At 37.6% G+C, this 18,380-nt stretch overlaps 1 protein-coding gene across 1 annotated transcript in view; it reads left to right on the forward strand.

Annotated features, from left to right (window-relative positions):
• Window positions 1-18,380, forward strand: part of CFTR (cystic fibrosis transmembrane conductance regulator (ATP-binding cassette sub-family C, member 7)) — a 216,327-nt gene that overhangs the window by 45,123 nt on the left and 152,824 nt on the right. Inside the window, exon 3 of the mRNA XM_010831223.1 lies at window positions 1,646-1,754. Within this exon, the coding sequence (XP_010829525.1) occupies window positions 1,646-1,754 (109 nt within the window). The remainder of the gene's footprint in view (window positions 1-1,645; window positions 1,755-18,380) is intronic.

Genomic DNA, 18,380 nt, shown 5'->3' on the forward strand with positions numbered 1-18,380 from the left:
TTCTTTTTTTTTTTTTTTAATTTTTTTCATTCTTAATATTCTCTGCTCTCCTGGTTTCTCCACTTCTCCTCCTTTCCTTTACATCCCAGCTCCCTGACTATAATTTTTGTGTTTACCATGTTGTTAAGATGATGTTGACCATGTTCACCAGAGGTCTCTTAGTATGAAATATAATGACATCTTCCTACCATGACTTCAGGGTTGACCACTTCTTCCCACCTTGAAATCGTTTCTTTGGTTTATGTACCACCTGTCTTCCTGGTTTTCTCATCCGACTCATTCTTCCGTTGAAAGAGGCAGATTCTGCCTCCATATTTTGCTTCTTACCCTGTTGTGAATCACTGCATGACATGGAAGGGAGGCAAGTACTGTGTGTGAGTAAGGAGTGGAAAGAGTGTGAGCAGATAGATGGATGGCATAGGGTTTAGGCATGATAGATAGTAAGCTTCTCAGGAAAGCGAGTGTCCATGTACAATGCCCATGATTGCCAAATCTGCCTTCATATCTCAGATGTGTGAGCTTCCTTTGGAATAACTTAGAACACCTCTAATAAAGGTAGATGGATAGTAATGAGAATTTGTTGTTCAGTTGCATCTGACTCTTTTGCAACCCCATGGATTGTAACCCACCAGGCTCCTCTGTCCATGGGATTTCCCAGGCAAGAATACTGGAGTGAATTGCCATTTCCTTCCCCAGGGGTTATTCGCAACCCAGGGATTGAACTCGAGTCTCCAACTTTGGCAGGCAGGTTCTCAACCATTGAGCTACTAGAGAAAGCCAGTGATGAGAATAGCTGTTGAAAAAATGCAGAATCTTTATATAGTTCTTTCCTGTGAAATTTCTCATCTCTGTACAGTATAAAAAGGAAGATGAAGGGTAACATTTAGGGATATATTTTAACCACTTGGAAAGAAGAAGGTTTTTATTAACAGAAAGTAATGGCAAAACCTTAAATATAATCAGGTTATGGATGTATAGTATTTAAAGAAAAAGCAACATTTATTTAATACCAACCATTTTTCATACTTTTAAGTTTCTGTTCTACCAGAAAATACAGAATTTGATTATATCCCAATTTTCCAAAGACTTTTATATGAAAGTGACATTTGATGATATTTGTTCCATACTCCTACATTTAAAAACAAAATCCAAATAATACATTTTTCTAATGTTAAATCACAGAAAAATCCACCTGACTTTTAACCTTGTTTTTGGTTTTACAGCAAAATTTTGTACAGTCCACTACAGTTACAAATAGATAAAGAATAAGACGTAAAGGAAAAAATTAAGTATTTATTTTTCACCTTGTTCCAAGCATGGTTATGTGTATTCATAAGAGTTGTATTTTATTTATCCAACTCTCACATTCATTGATTTTTAGAATCCCAGAACATTTCTTTAGCATATATAATGTGGACTTGTCATGAAGTCAACTCCTTGAAAATTAGTGTATGGTGGAGCATTGAATTCAGCCAAATATCTGCCTGAGATAGTGTTGGAAGCTCCCCCACAAGTTTTTGTCTCTCTGGTCACTTGGGTTAATCTCCATGGATGTACTTGTGTGAATAAAACTATGTTAAGGGAAATAGAGAATTCAAATATTTGCACATGCAACTTACTGGTCCCACTTTTTATTCTTTTGCAGAGAATGGGACAGAGAACTGGCTTCAAAGAAAAATCCCAAACTCATAAATGCCCTTCGACGATGCTTTTTCTGGAGATTTATGTTCTATGGAATCATATTATATTTAGGGGTAAGGCTTTTATTTGTAAACTCACTGTAGTTAATTACATTCATTTTTAAGATTGTAAAAGGAATAGGGTAATCTGGTACACAGGAAAAAGGACTAATCTAACTCCAAATACAAAGAAACCACTAAAACTTTAGTGGAGACAAGTAAAAAGTGCTTTGGAACTAAGAGATACTGGAACACAGGTGGCGTATTATAATTTAAAATGGGTTCAGTAGAATAAATCTTAAAAAAAATCATTTCTGTTATCACAAATCACATTATTGTACTGGAATATAAGATTACGGGTGATTTTATTTTCCTATATTCTACATAAGAAGGTCAGGAGACAGTATCAGGAGAATTAGGTAAAATTCAGCTAATTTCATACATAAGTATTTGTAATATTTTGAAATCATATCTGCATGCTGAATTGTTTTAAATAGCAAAAATTAAAAATACAGCAGTGAAGTACTCCTGCAGTATGTTTTCTCAATCTTCTGTGTCACCTGCATTGTGAAGAGATCTCCATGTGTGAGGACTCCAGGCTTTATGGTGCTCAAGTGCAGTCTATGTTCCCCAGCTGCTGTCAAATGTGACTCTAATCTATTACTTTTTACATCACCAGAGCATCATTTTGTATCCTTGATTGTAACCTGTAAAAGTGATGGCAAGTTGAAAACTTACTGTACAATATTTACTTTGGGAGGTTAGGTACCAACTGGATGGATTTGTGTTGCAATTATATTGGTCTTTATGCCTCTGGAAGTGAGGAGTGCATTAGTGCTCCCCAAGAGGTGCCCAGCAAGTTGCATTGCTTTAAGAACTTGTGCTTAATGCATACCAAATAAGTACGTTTCCACATTTGTTTTGACAAGGATGATCACATGTTTTATAATCCTCTTGATGACCTCATGGAAGACATTCTTCTGCCTTTTGAAATTATCTGTTTATCTATCTGTATGGAAATGTGCAGTAGTTTGGGGGTGATGCTATTTTATTTGTAAATATGAATAAGGCAGCTGAGGAATTCATTATCTTTTAAGATATTTTTGAGGTGATTTTTCTTAATGTGAGCACCCAGACTTTGGGAAACAGTTTTATCTATTTAAAAAAATGTGTTGATTGCCTTGCTGACTACAAACTCTGCCTTTGAATCAGAGTATTAAAAGTACAATTCTCTCTGGCCATAACATATAATGGTCATCCTTGGATCAAAGTGACTACTTTAGATAATTGTTATGCCATTACTAAGGCCGTGGTGAAACTCATTTTTCTTCATGTTCTCCATCACATGCTGCTTCCATTGATTAACATAAACACAACTGAGTAGAAGCTGGGAGAAAGGCTGAATTATTAAGTCCTTTTTATGCTCTGCCTGACTTGTGAGATAGTTTGTTCCTCTAGATTCCACCAGGATAGAAGTTTCATGTGAACAAAAGCCCTCATCTAAACATGGAAATTTAGATGATGCATGAACATATTTATAAAATTTATGTTTGGTCTGATATACACAGATCAAAATATAGTTTAATATTTATTGAGTATCTTAGCTATTCCAGGTTCAGCATTAAGCCCTTTATAAAGATTATTTTGTTTAATTCTCCTAGTAATGCTATGAAGCAGGCATTAGTGTCTCCAACAGAAAGGAAAATTGAGATGCAGGAAATTAACTTTTCCAAAGTTATGCATATGGCAAATTTGGTGATAGCCAGGTCTCTTTGGTTCCAAAGCCTGTGACCCTTCCATTAGATCAGATTATAATTGCTCTATCACTATATAATGATTGTATGTCAGTACTAAATAGAATGGTGGCTGTAGTAATCAGTCTTGGGCCTGCTGATCTACTCTGCATCTTCTCAGGAGATACAGGTTAAAAGTTTGAAGGTTGAGGATTCTTCTAGGGTCACCTCAGGGACAAATCTGAAGAAAATTCAGATTTTGGTGGCAGGACAGGGGAACCAACTGGAATGTTTCCGCTTATACTTGGAAAGGAATTGTGTGAAATCCACCCAAGAGCCAGAAGTGCTAAGGGTCAAAGATACAGAAAAAATTAAGTAGTAGAAGAATGAAGTGAATGTGGAGAAAGACTAGCTTGTTCTTAAATGTCTCAAGCCTAAAAATATCCCAGCAAAAGGAATCTTAAAGCCTTTGTAGGTGTATTAATTAACTACCCAGAGGTGGGAGTGAGGAGTGACGGATGCTCCTGAGCTAAGCCGGGCCCAAAGCCCCTGGTCTGGAACTGACAGCACATTTAAAGGGCAAAGTTGATTTCCATCAGCTCAACTTCCGCTGATAACCAGCAGAATATGGGTGAGGAAAAGGACTGATGGGGAAAGCAATTGACATGTGTATGGTGGGAAGGCAGGGAGAGAATATTTATTGGCACAGGTGTGCTGAGGCTGTGGGTTTCTCAGCCTTGTCACAGAGTAAAGCCTTCATGGCCTCACTGTGCAGTTTTAAGCAGTGAAAATGTTGAAAACTGTTAAGTCTTTAAGAATTTATATGGTGGTCATTAAGATGATTGTAGCTTCTCAGGGCATCTGATCTCTCTACTCCATTCTTTTTATCGGTTACAGGAAGAAAAGAAGGAGAGAAAAATTCACTATTCTAATAAGACCTCTCTCCTTTTAAACAACTTGTACCAAATGCCTTGGTATTTATTGTATTCTTTCTGGGTGTTTCTTCTTTCCTCTGTGTGTGTCATTCTGGTAATTTTTGTTTCATTAAATGAGCAGGGATTCTCGAACCTGCTATAACATTACTCTTGGTAAAAGATGGACATACTTTCAAGATGTCCTGTGTGTTCTTAGTCCCTCTAAACCAGAATAATTATGGTGTAAAGAAGGTTTGATTGGTTTCAGGACTGATAGAAAAAGTACTATAAAATTTGCTGTTGACTGTGAAAGGTTAAGAAAAAAAAGGAAATGCCATCAGGAAAGAGTTTGTCTCTCTGCAATAGTGATGTAATTTTAAGTCATATTAGCTATGGCGTCTCCTCATTAACTATGTACTTGTTTTTTTTTTTTTTTCTTTTCTGCATTTGACTCAGCAGCCAGATACAAAATTGCCTTTAACATCTAAGACTCTGAGCATAGGAGAGAAACTGACTGTTGAAAAATTATGTGAGTCAATTAAGGACAGTTAGAGGGAGTCAAGGGAAGGGAGTTCTATAAGCAGATTACTTAGAGAATATGGTTATCATGATACTTTTATTATGATAAGAAATTTACAAGTGCGTGCTCAAATATATTTTTGACTCCTAGGCAGCTCTGGGCATATTTCCATCATCAAATTGAGATACACATCAGTAAAACTTGGGTCAAACTACTTTTATTATTTAAATTTCTTAAGCCCCAGAAGTTTAAAGGGCATAAAGATGTCTTGGGACTTGTGGTGCTAGAGTTGTCAAGTCCCACAGTCTGTCTTGCCAAAGAAGATCTTTGTTGTCGTGTTTGGACAAAGACATTGGGTAGGTGTTTGAGTTCAGGCATACTGCTAATGAAGAGAGTGTTTGGGGAAATTCTACACATGAGTAGTCTCTGGTGTAGGCACTTTGACTTACTTATGTCCCTTTTCATTGTTGCTGTTGTTGTCACTAAGTTATGACTCTGACTCTTTGCAACCACATGGACTGCAGCACGCCAGGCTTCCCTGTCCTTCACTATATCCCTGAGTTTGCTCAAACTAATGTCCATTGAGTTGGTGATGCTATCTAACCATCTCATCCTCTGCCACTTTCTTATCCTTTTGCCTTCAATCTTTCCCAGCATCAGGGTTTTTTCCACTGAGTCAGCTTTTTGCATCAGGTGGCCAAAGCATTGGAACTTCATCATCAGTCTTTCCAATGAATATTCAGGGTTGATTTCTTTTAGAATTGACTGGTTTGATCTCCTTGCAGTTCAAGGGACTCTCAAAAGTCTTCTCCAGCACCACAGTATGAAAGCATAAGTTCTTTAGTTCTAAACCTTCTTTATGATTCAATTCTCTCATCTTTACATAACTACCATATGGAAAAACCATAGCTTTGACTATACAGACCTTTATTGACAAGGTGATACCTCTGTTTTTTAATATGCTATCTAGGTTTGTCATGCCTTTCCTTCCAAGGAGCAAGTGTCTGAATTTCATGCTTATAGTCACCATCTGAAGTGATTTTGGGGCCCAAGAAACTAAAATCTGTCACTGCTTCCACTTTTTCCCCTTCTATTTGCCATGAAGTGTTGGGACCAGATGCCATGATCTTAGGTTTTTGAATGTTGAGTTTCAAGCCAGCGTTTTCACTCTTCTCTTTCAGTCTCATCACAAGGCTCTTTAGTTCCTCTTCACTTTCTGCCATTAGAGTGATATTATCTGCATATCTGAGGTTGATATTTCTCCCCAAAATCCTGACTGCAGCTTGTGAATCATCCAGCCTGGCATTTCACATGATGTACTCTGCATGTTAAGTTAAATAAGCAAGATGACAATACAGCCTTGATGTACTGCTTTGACAGTTTGGAACCAGTCTATTGTTCCATATCCAGTTCTAATTGTTGCGTCTTGACCTGCGTACAAGTTTGTATGTTGCTTCTTGACCTGCATAAAGGTAAGGTGGTCTAGTACTCCCATCTCTTTAAGAATTTTCCAGAGTTTGTTGTGCTTGTAAGGCTTTAGTGTAGTCAATAAAGCAGAAGTAGATTTTTTTTTTTTTCTGGAATTCCCTTGCTTTCTCTATGATCCAGGGAATGTTTGCAATTTCATTTCTGGTTGCTCTGCCTTTTCTAAACCCAGCTTGTACATTTGGAAGTTCTTGGTTTCCATACTGCTGTAGCCTGGCTTGAAGAGCTTTAAGCATAACTTTTACTAGCATGTCCCTTTAACCTAAGGTCAGCTGAAAGTGAAAGTCAAAAAGAAAGTGAGGTTGCTCAGTTGTGTCCAACTCTTTGTGACCCCATGGACTGTAGCCTACCATTGCTCCTCCATCCATGGGACTTTCCAGGCAAGAATACTGGAGTGGGTTGCCATTTTCTTCTCCAGAGGATCAAACCCAGGTCTCCCACATTGTAGGCAGATGCTTTATCATCTGAGCCACCAGGGAAGTGGCTTCCCTGGTGGCTCAGATGGTAAAGGTCAGCTACCTCCAGCAAATCTAGATGGCTGTCATGGAGGACTCTTTTCAGCTTCCTCTCCCATCCCCTCTATCTAACTTCTTCTCTTACCCCATTGGGGTCTTGAACGCTATACTGCCTACACTCACCCTGTATCCTGAATATTTCCGTCCTCTACTAGAACCCCCATTCCTAAGACATGGCTACACTTACTTGTGCAGCCCATAGTGTACTATCCAGTTCCTGTGACAAGGTTTGGAAAATTATATGGTTTAGATTTCTTTGAAACAGGTTATTTTTACTTTAGTGTAACCAGTCTGACCCTACATAAAGTGGTTTATTTGGTCTGAGATGGACTCTGGAATAAAATTCCCCCAGTGATTCTGATTGAGGTAGACTGGCATGAACATTTTCACTGAATGCATCTGACTTTCGTTAGAATCTAAGGTGAGGATATGGGGGGTGGGGTGGTACTTTTGGAACTTTTTAGTTGAATTTTTTAAAATGATGATATCAAAAATTTTTAAACATAGAAATAATTATTAGCTCCCTTAATGACAGAAGGACAATGTTTCTCAAACTTTTATATACATACTAGGCAGCAGCTCCTCCCACCTGGCTAAAATATAGAAGTTTCTGAGTTGAACCTAAGATTCTTCATCTCTAAAAGAAAGGGCTTCCCTGATGGCTCAGACAGTAAAGCCGTCTGCCTGCAATGTGGGAGACCCAGGTTCAATCCCTGGGTTGGGAAGATCCCCTGGAGAAGGAAATGGCAACCCACTCCAGTACTCCTGCCTGGAAAATTCCATGGACTGAGGCGCCTGGTAGGCTACAGTCCATGGGGTCGCAAAGAGTCACACACAACTGAGCGACTTCACTTCACTTCACAAGAAAGTAACACGATAATATAAATCAACTATATGCCAATAAAAATTAAAAAAAGAAAAAAGCTCACAGGTGAAGATGCTCTTTTCCTAGCACTATACTTTGAGTAGCAGGGACTTGCAGGGTCATAGAAAAGAAAGGCTAGTTAGAAGTTACAGTTGTGAGAAAAGAACTAGGTGGACTTATCATGGCCAAGGAGTCCCTGAATGAAAGGCACAGGAATCCCACTGAGATTAAGTGTGGCTAAGGGTTTATTTCTTGAAGAGATCTCTAGTCTTTCCCATTCTGTTGTTTTCCTCTATTTCTTTGTGTTGATCGCTGAGGAAGGCTTTCTTATCTTTTCTTCCTATTCTTTGGAACTCTGCATTCAGATGCTTATATCTTTCCTTTTCTCCTTTGATTTTCGCTTCTCTTCTTTACACAGCTATTTGTAAGGCCTCCCCAGACAGCCATTTTGCTTTTTTGCATATCTTTTCCATGGGGATGGTCTTGATCCCTGTCTCCTGTACAATGTCACGAACCTGTCCATAGTTCATCAGGCACTCATTCTACCAGATCTAGTCCCTTAAATCTATTTCTCACTTCCACTGTATAATCATAAGGGATTTGATTTAGGTCATACCTGAAAGGTCTAGTGGTTTTCCCTGCTTTCTTCAATTTAAGTCTGAATTTGGCAATAAGGAGTTCATGGTCTGAGCCACAGTCAGCTCCTGGTCTTGTTTTTGTTGACTGTATAGAGCTTCTTCATCTTTGGCTGCAAAGAACATAATCAATCTGATTTTGGTGTTGACCATCTGGTGATGTCCATGTGTAGAGTCTTCTCTTGTATTGTTGGAAGAGGGTGTTTGCTATGACCAGTGCATTTTCTTGGCAAAACTCTATTAGTCTTTGCCCTGCTTCATTCCGTATTCCAAGGCCAAATTCGCCTGTTACCCCAGGTGTTTCTTGACTTCCTACTTTTGCATTCCAGTCCCCTGTAATGAAAAGGACATCTTTTTTGGGTGTTAGTTCTAAAAGGTCTTGTCGGTCTTCATAGAACCGTTCAACTTCAGCTTCTTCAGTGTTTCTGGTTGGGGCATAGACTTGGATTACTGTGATATTGAATGGTTTGCCTTGGAAATGAACAGGAATATTTCTGCTTTATTGACTATGCCAAAGCCTTTGACTGTGTGGATCACAATCAACTGTGGAAAATTCTGAAAGAGATGGGAATACCAGACCACCTGACCTACCTCTTGAGAAATTTGTATGCAGGTCAGGAAGCAACAGTTAGAACTGGACATGGAACAACAGACTGGTTCCAAATAGGAAAAGGAGTATGTCAAGGGTGTATATTGTCACCCTGCTTATTTAACTTCTATGCAGAGTACATCATGAGATGCTGGGCTGGAAGAAGCACAAGCTGGAATCAAGATTGCCGGGAGAAATATCAATAACCTCAGATATGCAGATGACACCACCCTGATGGCAGAAGGTGAAAAGCAACTAAAAAGCCTCTTGATGAAGGTGAAAGAAGAGAGTGAAAAAGTTGGCTTAAAATTCAACATTCAGAAAATGAAGATCATCACTTCATGGGAAATAGATGGGGAAACAGCTGGAAATAGTGTCAGACTTTTATTTTTTTGGGCTCCAAAATCACTGCAGATGGTGACTGCAGCCATGAAATTAAAAGACGCTTACTCCTTGGAAGAAAAGTAATGTCCAACCTAGATAGCATATTCAAAAGCAGAGACATTACTTTGCCAACAAAGGTCCGTCTAGTCAAGGCTATGGTTTTTCCAGTGGTCACGTATGGATGTGAGAGTTGGACTGTGAAGAAGGCTGAGTGCCAAAGAATTAATGCTTTTGAACTGTGGTGTTGGAGAAGACTCTTGAGAGTCCCTTGGACTGCAAGGAGATCCAACCAGTCCATTCTGAAGGAGATCAGCCCTGGGATTTCTTTGGAAGGACTGATGCTGAAGCTGAAACTCCAGTACTTTGGCCACCTCATGTGAAGAGTTGACTCACTGGAAAAGACTCTGATGCTGGGAGGGATTGGGGGCAGGAGGAGAAGGTGACGATAGAGGATGAGATGGCTGGATGGCATCACTGACTCGATGGACGTGAGTCTGAGTGAACTCCGGGAGTTTGTGGTGGACAGGGAGGCCTGGCGTGCTGCCATTCATGGGGTTGCAAAGAGTCGGACACGACTGAGTGACTGAACTGAACTGAACTGAACTGAAGGGTTTATTTCAAAGTCCCAATGTTAACTATTAACTTTCTGTGTCTTACTCTGGCACTCTCTCTCAAGACTCTGTTGGAGAGTAGATGACAGTGTGCATGGAGAGGGCAAAGGTATAGCTAGGAGGTACTCTCAAGATTGCATGGAGAGATGATCCAATCTCTTTCTGTTAAAAACAATATTATGTGGGTTGGTTAGGCTTTTACAGTACTATTGAACACAAAGTTGCTGCACAAGCATTTAGCATTACATGTGTTTTTAAAGACGAATTTAGGAATCCAACACCATGTCTCATAGGATATTGTCTCTGGGGCAAAATGCATCTGTTCTCACATGTGAAACTTTAGAATTAAGTTGATTTATAAATTAGGAATCGTCTGTGATCATGTATTGTACTTACAGCTTAAACTGCATGTTTATTGTTGTTTAGTTACTAAGTCATGTCCGACTCTTTTGGGACCAGTGGCCCAGTTTCCTCATTCTTGCTGTGAGCTTGGGGCCTCTTTATGTCTTCTAGTTAACCAGTATCGAGTGGTGACTCATGAGTGTGATGTGGTGATGGTGTACAGTTTCTATGATTCCTTTTAACTTTTAAATTATGTGTCTATCATATGGGGCCTAGAAAAATAGTATTTATTTTAAATTGCAGTGATATTACCATAACTTGATTTGGTAGTTTAATGTTGAACAAATCACAATGCTTGTACTGATGATCAACTTGGGGAAAACCAGGTCATGTTATAACAGTTTTCATTTTGATTTAAGGTTATAAATAAGAGTTGAGGCTCTGTTACCAAACTGGTTTGATCCTAGTTTTAACCAATTGCTAGCTGTCTGACACTGGACAAGTTATTTAGACTGTTTGTCTCAGTTTTTAAAAATTGTAAATGGAGACAATAATAGCTCTTACTTCATAGAATTATTGTGCAAATTAAAGTTAAGCATGTGGAGTATATCTTGTTACAAAGAAAGTGCTTCATAAGTGTTACCTGTTACTGTACCATTAAATATAGTCTATACCGACCTTTACAAATACTCCTATTATTTGCATTTACTTATTTTTCCATACTCTAGAAGCAAGTCTTAGAGTACCAATTTCATATTTCTAGAGTGTATAAAAATACCTAGACTCTAACTATTATTTCAGAAATTAAAATTAATATTTTAACATATCTTATAGTATTCCATTTTTTGAATTAAGCCTACTCTTGCTACTATATCAGCAAGTCCAGGAACATGTTCTTATAAAACATGAAGAACATAGCTTAGATTTCTAGTAAAGACATTGCTAGTAATAGTTATTAAATCAATAAACACTCAAAGGAAAATACCAAAAGCAAAACATTTTCAGTTAGGCATTGAATCTAAAAACATGCTTCAGGGTAGACAGATACTATGATGATACTTTTGAATTCTGTTCTTGGTGTTGGTGTACATACATTTTTGCAAAACTTGCATAGTTGGAACAGTGGGTAGGTTTTATTTTCTATGTCAAATATGTAAAATGTTTGTTTAGCAGTTAGTATAAAGTCAAAAATTTCCATCAGACTGTAGTGTATCAAGATAAAAAAAAATTTGACACTTTTGTTTACTCTCTCAAATCATAAGCCTTTCCTTTGGTATGTAAGCCAGTACTGTTTGTATTTTATGGTAAATTCTGGGTATATCCCTGCCTGTGTGTTTACACTTCCATTTTTTTGTATGTGTGTTTTCTTTTTATCATTTATTTACTATCATAAGGTATATACAACTTTCTATCTAAAGTTTATTAATTTTGAGTGTTTTTATGATTAAGAAAATTATCAGATAATTATTGATAAACTTGATGCTTATCTTCCAACTTTTTCCCATAAGAATATATATACTTAACGAAGGGATGTGAATCATTACTTTAAATAATGCATTATAAATTTACCTCTCTTAATGCATTATGAATGCCTTTTCATATCATTAGGTACTTTTCTACCTAGTCATTTTAATGCTTAATGACTCATGTGGCTGTACCATAATTTATTTTATCAGTTCCTCATCATTGAACATTTAGATTGCCTCCAATTTTTCACTGTTATAAATAATCTTTCAATGCACATCTCTTTAAAAGCTAAATTTTAGTAGATTTTCCAATTGCCTTCCAGAAAAGATGTATTAATTTACTTTCCTTATACTAAAGTATGAAAATTCAGTCCTAACAATAGGTATTATAATTTTAAAAACATTTCCAAATTGTTAAAAAGTGTATTATCATTTTTATTTGAATTATTTTTGTCTCCTACTGAGTTTAAACAGTTTTTATGGACAGAGGAGCCTGGCAGGTTACAGGCCATGCGGTCTCAAAGAGTCAGACATGACTGTAATGACTTAACATGCACGCACATGTATTAAGCATTTATATATACAAGTTTTTGAGGGGTGTAAATTGATTGCCTTTTAATATTATTTGTTTATTTTTATTTTCTTATTGCTTTTTGAAAGGCTGTTTTCCTCAGCCTGTTATTTGTTTCTAGTGGGTTTTGTTAATTTTTTATTTTCTTAATGATCAGAAGTTTCAATTTTTAAAAACTTGCTGCCCATACCTGTACTTTTTGTTTTAGGTTTGTTTTCTGTCTTTGGCATTTGACATTTAAAAAATCTTCTCTACCCAGAGTTGTAAGTGCATATTTCTTTAAAAAAATTTTTTTCATCTTTTTTTTTTCTTTTTTTAAATTTTATTTTTAAACTTTACATAATTGTATTAGTTTTGCCAAACATCAAAATGAATCCGCCACAGGCATACATGTGTTCCCCATCCTGAACCCTCCTCCCTCCTCCCTCTCCACACCATCCCCCTGGGTCGTCCCAGTGCATCAGCCCCAAGCATCCAGCGTTATGTGTAATTATTGAATCCATTTGAATTTATTTGGATGTATGTATGAAATGAAGGTGAAAGTGCGAGTTGCTCAGTTGTGTCTGACTCTTTGTGATCCCATGGACTATAGCCCACCAGGCTCCTCTGTCCATGGAATCCTTCAGGCAAGGATGCTAGAGTGATAGTCATTCCCTTCTCCAGGGCATCTTCCTGACTCAGGAATTGAACCTGGGTCTCCAGCATTGCAGGCAGATTCTTTATTGTCTGAGCCACCAGAGAAGCCCATGTCTGAGATAGAAATCTAATTTTTAAAAAATAAGTGTGAGTGTCTCCATTGTTTATTGTACTTTCTGCACTGAAATAAAATGACATATTTTATTACATATAAAATTGCTGTCTGTACTTGGACCTGTTCTTGAATATTCCAGACAAATCAGTCTATTTCTTTGTCATTCCCCAAACTATTAGAGCTGTATAATATAATTTAATACCCAGTAAGGTAGATCTTCTCACACATTATTCTTATTCCCCAAATGTTTTTGGTTAGTCTCTTGTTTTTTTCCAAATGAAATTTTGAATCATTTTATCTGTTGATTCAAGTATTTGCTGAATGGATATTCTGTGCTAGGTATGGTGCATGATGTTGGGACTCTCAGAAAAGCTGACAGTCCCTGCTCTTATGGTTCATGCCCAAATATCCACTAGGAATTCTGATGAAGATTGTATTAATTTTATACAATAACTTGAAAGAGAATGTTAGCTTTGTAATATTCATTTTTTCTTTTTAGAAAGTTTACAGTCTCTCCATTTACTTAAGACTTTAAAAATATGTCTTAGTAATGTTTTTTAGAATATATTTTAAGATATGTATATATTAATTATTGGTATTTTCAATGTATCATTTGTTGTATTGTTACTAGAAATGGGATGCTTACTTAATTATTACTCTTGGTATCTAGGAATCTATTTTCTTATTTTATATAATTTCTGTTTTCTTTCTACATTTCTGGGATTAAGATACATAAAATATATATAAAGCAAGTCGAGATGATAATGATGATTTTACTGACTGTACACTATAGAAAACAATGTAACCTTAGAGGTTTTTCAACTGATTCCTCCTGTATTAGAAACAACTATGCTTTGGATTTGCAATTATAATTTTTAAAGTAATCTTGGGATTAATTAATTTAATGTAATTGCAAGCATGAACCAAGTTTTCTGTTTTCACCTGAACTTTCTTTCTTGGTTTAACTATCCAGCGGACGTTCATATCTCTAGAAACATCTGACGCTGTCCTAAGTGTGCAGATAAAACAAAATGGTTAAAGGATTCAGACTCCACTACAGTTCATTTAAGCTGAGGTCTAGAGGATCCCGGGAGAGACCAGATGTATTTCCCAGGAGGTATTTTCAGGCTTCTTAATTTTTTCTTGGCAGGCTAATCTAAATATATTCCCAACAGGAAGGTAGTCACTTGTGCTGTTCTCTAGCTTGACCCCGTCTACCCAGATGGTCTTCTGAACTCATACTATTCATACCTGCATCCCTGTGAGTAGAAAACACACATAGCAATGTCAGGATGTGTGCTAGACAATTGTCCAGGGAATCCTCAGCCTCTGCCGTGGGATTCCCTGAACTCAGATCATATAATCTGAGATATTAGCTCTGGAGGGGATCTTTAAGATAAGCTTGCTCCACCACTTAGTTTATGAGTGAGGAAACTGTCAAGAGGAGGGAAGTGACTAAGGTGACACAGAGTGTAGGTAACATGCTGGGATAAGAACTTGGATTTCATGACTCTCATTTCAGTGTTTATTGCCTTGTCACGCTGACTTAAAGATTGGTATCAGGCTTCTCCCATTATCTAAGTGAACTCTTAATTTCATCTTGATTTGTGTCTGATTAAAAATAAAATATTTTATCAAATTTTAAATAAATTTGCATTCTACCTCATTACATTCAAGCCTTAGTCAGCTTGCACTATTTTATATGGTCGCAAATTGGGACTTTTCTTGTGTAATGAAAATAGTCTGGCAACAGGGTTCACACGAAGTAAGAATAGAGGACTGTGTTTCTCCCAGTCATTACCACGATGGTTTTTTAAAGGACTGCACACATAGATTAAGCCTAGGTATCAGTTACCATTGTTTTCCTTTCCAAATAATAAAATCAGGTGATGTCTGTAAGTGCTTTCATTATAAATATTAGAGAACATGCTGCTTAAAACAGAGCATGGAAAACTATAGGAGGAGGGGTCTGGAGTGCTGATTTTGTCCTTGAATGTTGATGGGTTCCATGTGGCAATGAGGTTTATGTTTTGCTGTTGGCAGATGGTCAAATTATTAAAATTTTCTCTACCAAAAATTTTCTGCATTTTTCTTTTCTTTTTTCTGTGAACATGTACCCTCCCAGAGTAATGCTACCAATGTCATTGTGGAATAGCCATTGTTGTTCAAAGGATGAATATGTTCTCTTTTTGTTTGAGGTAAGGTGACAGCTAATTAATTCAGTCATGCAACCTGCAGAATAGGTATCTGAATCAGATTAACACAGTCTTATTTATTTTGTTATAAGTCACAACTGAATTCCAATTCTGCAAATAGTTCTGTTGTGAGGTGACAGGTTATGGAAAAAATATAATGGTGATACAGTGGCAGGGACTTTAGTTCAGATTACTCAGTAGGAGAAAACTTAAGTAAACCCATATATTTCTAACTCTAAAAATTCTGTGTACAGCTCAATTACTAAAATATTTCTCTTTTCCCTCAGAATATTCTTTTTTGGCATTCCATAGATAAGAGTCACTCCTTAGAAATATGCATGGTGGTTTTTATCAGTGGTTCTATATTCAATAATAGTATCTACTAGTCCTGGAAAAAGGAGGAAGGTGATTATGCTAATTATGATACAAGCAGCTGGATTCATGGAAAGTTGTCACACATCATAGTCTTCTGGCTAAAGTCTTATAATGAACAAGAAATGACATTTTATCTGTTATGTCTGGTAGTGCTCCCAACTTATTCTCTGCTTCATGGCCACACACAGTATATCCAACATGGGTGGCACATATGAGTTCATTCCTCTTGACTGCAATCAAGAGAGCATTTTAACCAAATGCAAACCCAATATTAGTGTAAAAATAAATCAGTATAGATGTGGCATTGACATTTGTCTATGAAGAATGTAGACATAATATGGAAAAATTCTAGGATAAAACATTGATGTAAAATTAAGTTTGAGGATGAAATAGTGCCACTATAAGCATACTATGAAAATTACATTTGTATTATGGATATATTTATACATGTAGTTTCAAATCTAAGGTTCATGTTGACTGTACATTTTCATAGTTTAAGGAATTATTTTGAAATAAATGATCTATTCTAGAGAAAGTTTGGCATGAATCTATAGAACTTAATAAAAACAGCCAGGGCAGCACTTGCACAGATTTAATAGTTGAGGAATGGGAACAGCCCATCTTCCCCAGCATAGGGAATGAGGCGATTATCCTGATTTAGTCACAGGATGTCATGTAAACAGCACTTAGAATAAATGAGGTAGATATATAAGTATCATTGGGGCTACATGTCAGAAACACAACTGTGTTTAAAAAGTTAAAAGAAAGTTGCAAGCAGCACAATATGATACCATTTATATAAAGGTTACAGCCTCAAAAACAATTCTATATATTGTAAAAATGAATGTACATGTAACAAAAGTACAAAGCATGCATAAAATGGTACATGCCAACAAGCAGTAATTTCTGTACTTATTTACCTTTTAGATAGAAGGTACTCTTCTGTGTGCATGTGTGCTCAGTCGCTAAGTCCTGGGTCTTTAGCGACCCCATGGACTTCAGCCCACCAGGTTCCTCTATCCATGGGATTTCCCAGACAAGAGTACTGGAGAGGGTTGCAGTTCCTTCTCCAGGGGATCTTCTCCACATCTCTTATGCCCCCTGCATTGGCAGGTGGCTTCTTTACCACTGAGCCACCTGGGAAGATAAATAGACTCTTTAGTAGATATGGCCAACTATTTACCTGGTTTATCTGGGTAGGTTGTTAGCATGTTTGTTTATTTTTTTTAGTATCTGTCTGTTTGGTACAATTCAAACTTATATTAAAATGTGACTATATGGGATGAGAGAATTCTAATATTCCATGTTTGTGATTAGTTTGGAAAGTTTTTAAAAAGGTTTGAAATTTTTCTTACATTCAGAACCTTGGTCTACGTAGTTAATTTGAAATGAGGTACTGAATACCAAGTATTGAATGAATAGCTATGTAAAGCCTGTAGTCAGTCAAGGATGGCACTATGGCTTATAGCTTGTGGGGGTGATGTGGTTATAGGAAAGCACTTTACCTATTGAGAATGAGTGGGCTGATGGAGTTGGGCACTGAGGTTTAGAAAAGACATTGTAGAAAATGGGGGTGGGGTGGGGTGGGTGGAGCAAATTATCAGCTGAGGGAGAATAACGCTAGGCAAAAAGGGGGGAGGGGCTGTCTGGTTGAAAATATACATATGAAATAGACTCAATTAGCATAGCATTATTTCCAGGCAAGGTTTAGCCTCATATCCCCATTTCACTAGACCACCATGAAACAAGAATTATGTCTTTTTCTTTTGAAGGCAGTTTAGCAAGATGGTTAAGACTTAGACCGTCTGGATTCAAATCCATGTGTTCAAATCTGTTCTTACATATCCAGGCAAAGTGGTAATGATTTGGTGAACAGTTTGATTCAGTGGTCAGTTGAGGATCAGACAAAGTGGATTTGGAAAACACAACTTTGGTCTTCCCTTGTTAACTCATCCTGTGCTTCCCTGGTGGCTCAGAGGATAAAGCTTCTGCCTGCAATGCGGGAGACCTGGGAATGCGTTGGGAAGATCCCCTGGAGAAGGAAATGGCAACCCACTCCAGTATTCTTGCCTGGAGAATCCCATGGACAGAAGAGCCGGGCGGGCTACAGACCAGTTCAGTTCAGTTCAGTTCAGTCGCTCAGTCATGTCCAACTCTTTGCGACCCCAAGAACTGCAGCACTCCAGGCCTCCCTGTCCATCACCAACTCCCGGAGTTCACTCAAACTCACGTCCATCGAATCAGTGATGCCATCCAGCCATCTCATCCTCTGTCGTCCCCTTCTCCTTCTGTCCCCAGTCCCTCCCAGCATCAGAATCTTTTCCAATGAGTCAACTCTTTGCATGAGGTGGCCAAAGTACTGGAGTTTCAGCTTTAGCATCATTCCTTCCAAAGAAATCCCAGGGCTGATCTCCTTCAGAATGGACTGGTTGGATCTCCTTGCAGTCCAAGGGACTCTCAAGAGTCTTCTCCAACACCACAGTTCAAAAGCATCAATTCTTCGGCGCTCAGCCTTCTTCACAGTCCAACTCTCACATCCATACATGACCACTGGAAAAACCATAGCCTTGACTAGATGGACCTTTGTTGGCAAAGTAATGTCTCTGCTTTTGAATATGCTATCTAGGTTGGTCATACTTTCCTTCCAAGGAATAAGCGTTTTTTAATCTCATGGCTGCAGTCTCCATCTGCAGTAATTTTGGAGCCCAAAAAAAGAAAGTCTGACACTGTGTCCACTGTTTCCCCATCTA

This window comes from Bison bison, unplaced genomic scaffold, assembly GCF_000754665.1.
Source record: "Bison bison bison isolate TAMUID 2011002044 unplaced genomic scaffold, Bison_UMD1.0 scf7180017864525, whole genome shotgun sequence".
NCBI classification, from domain to species: Eukaryota; Metazoa; Chordata; class Mammalia; order Artiodactyla; family Bovidae; genus Bison; species Bison bison.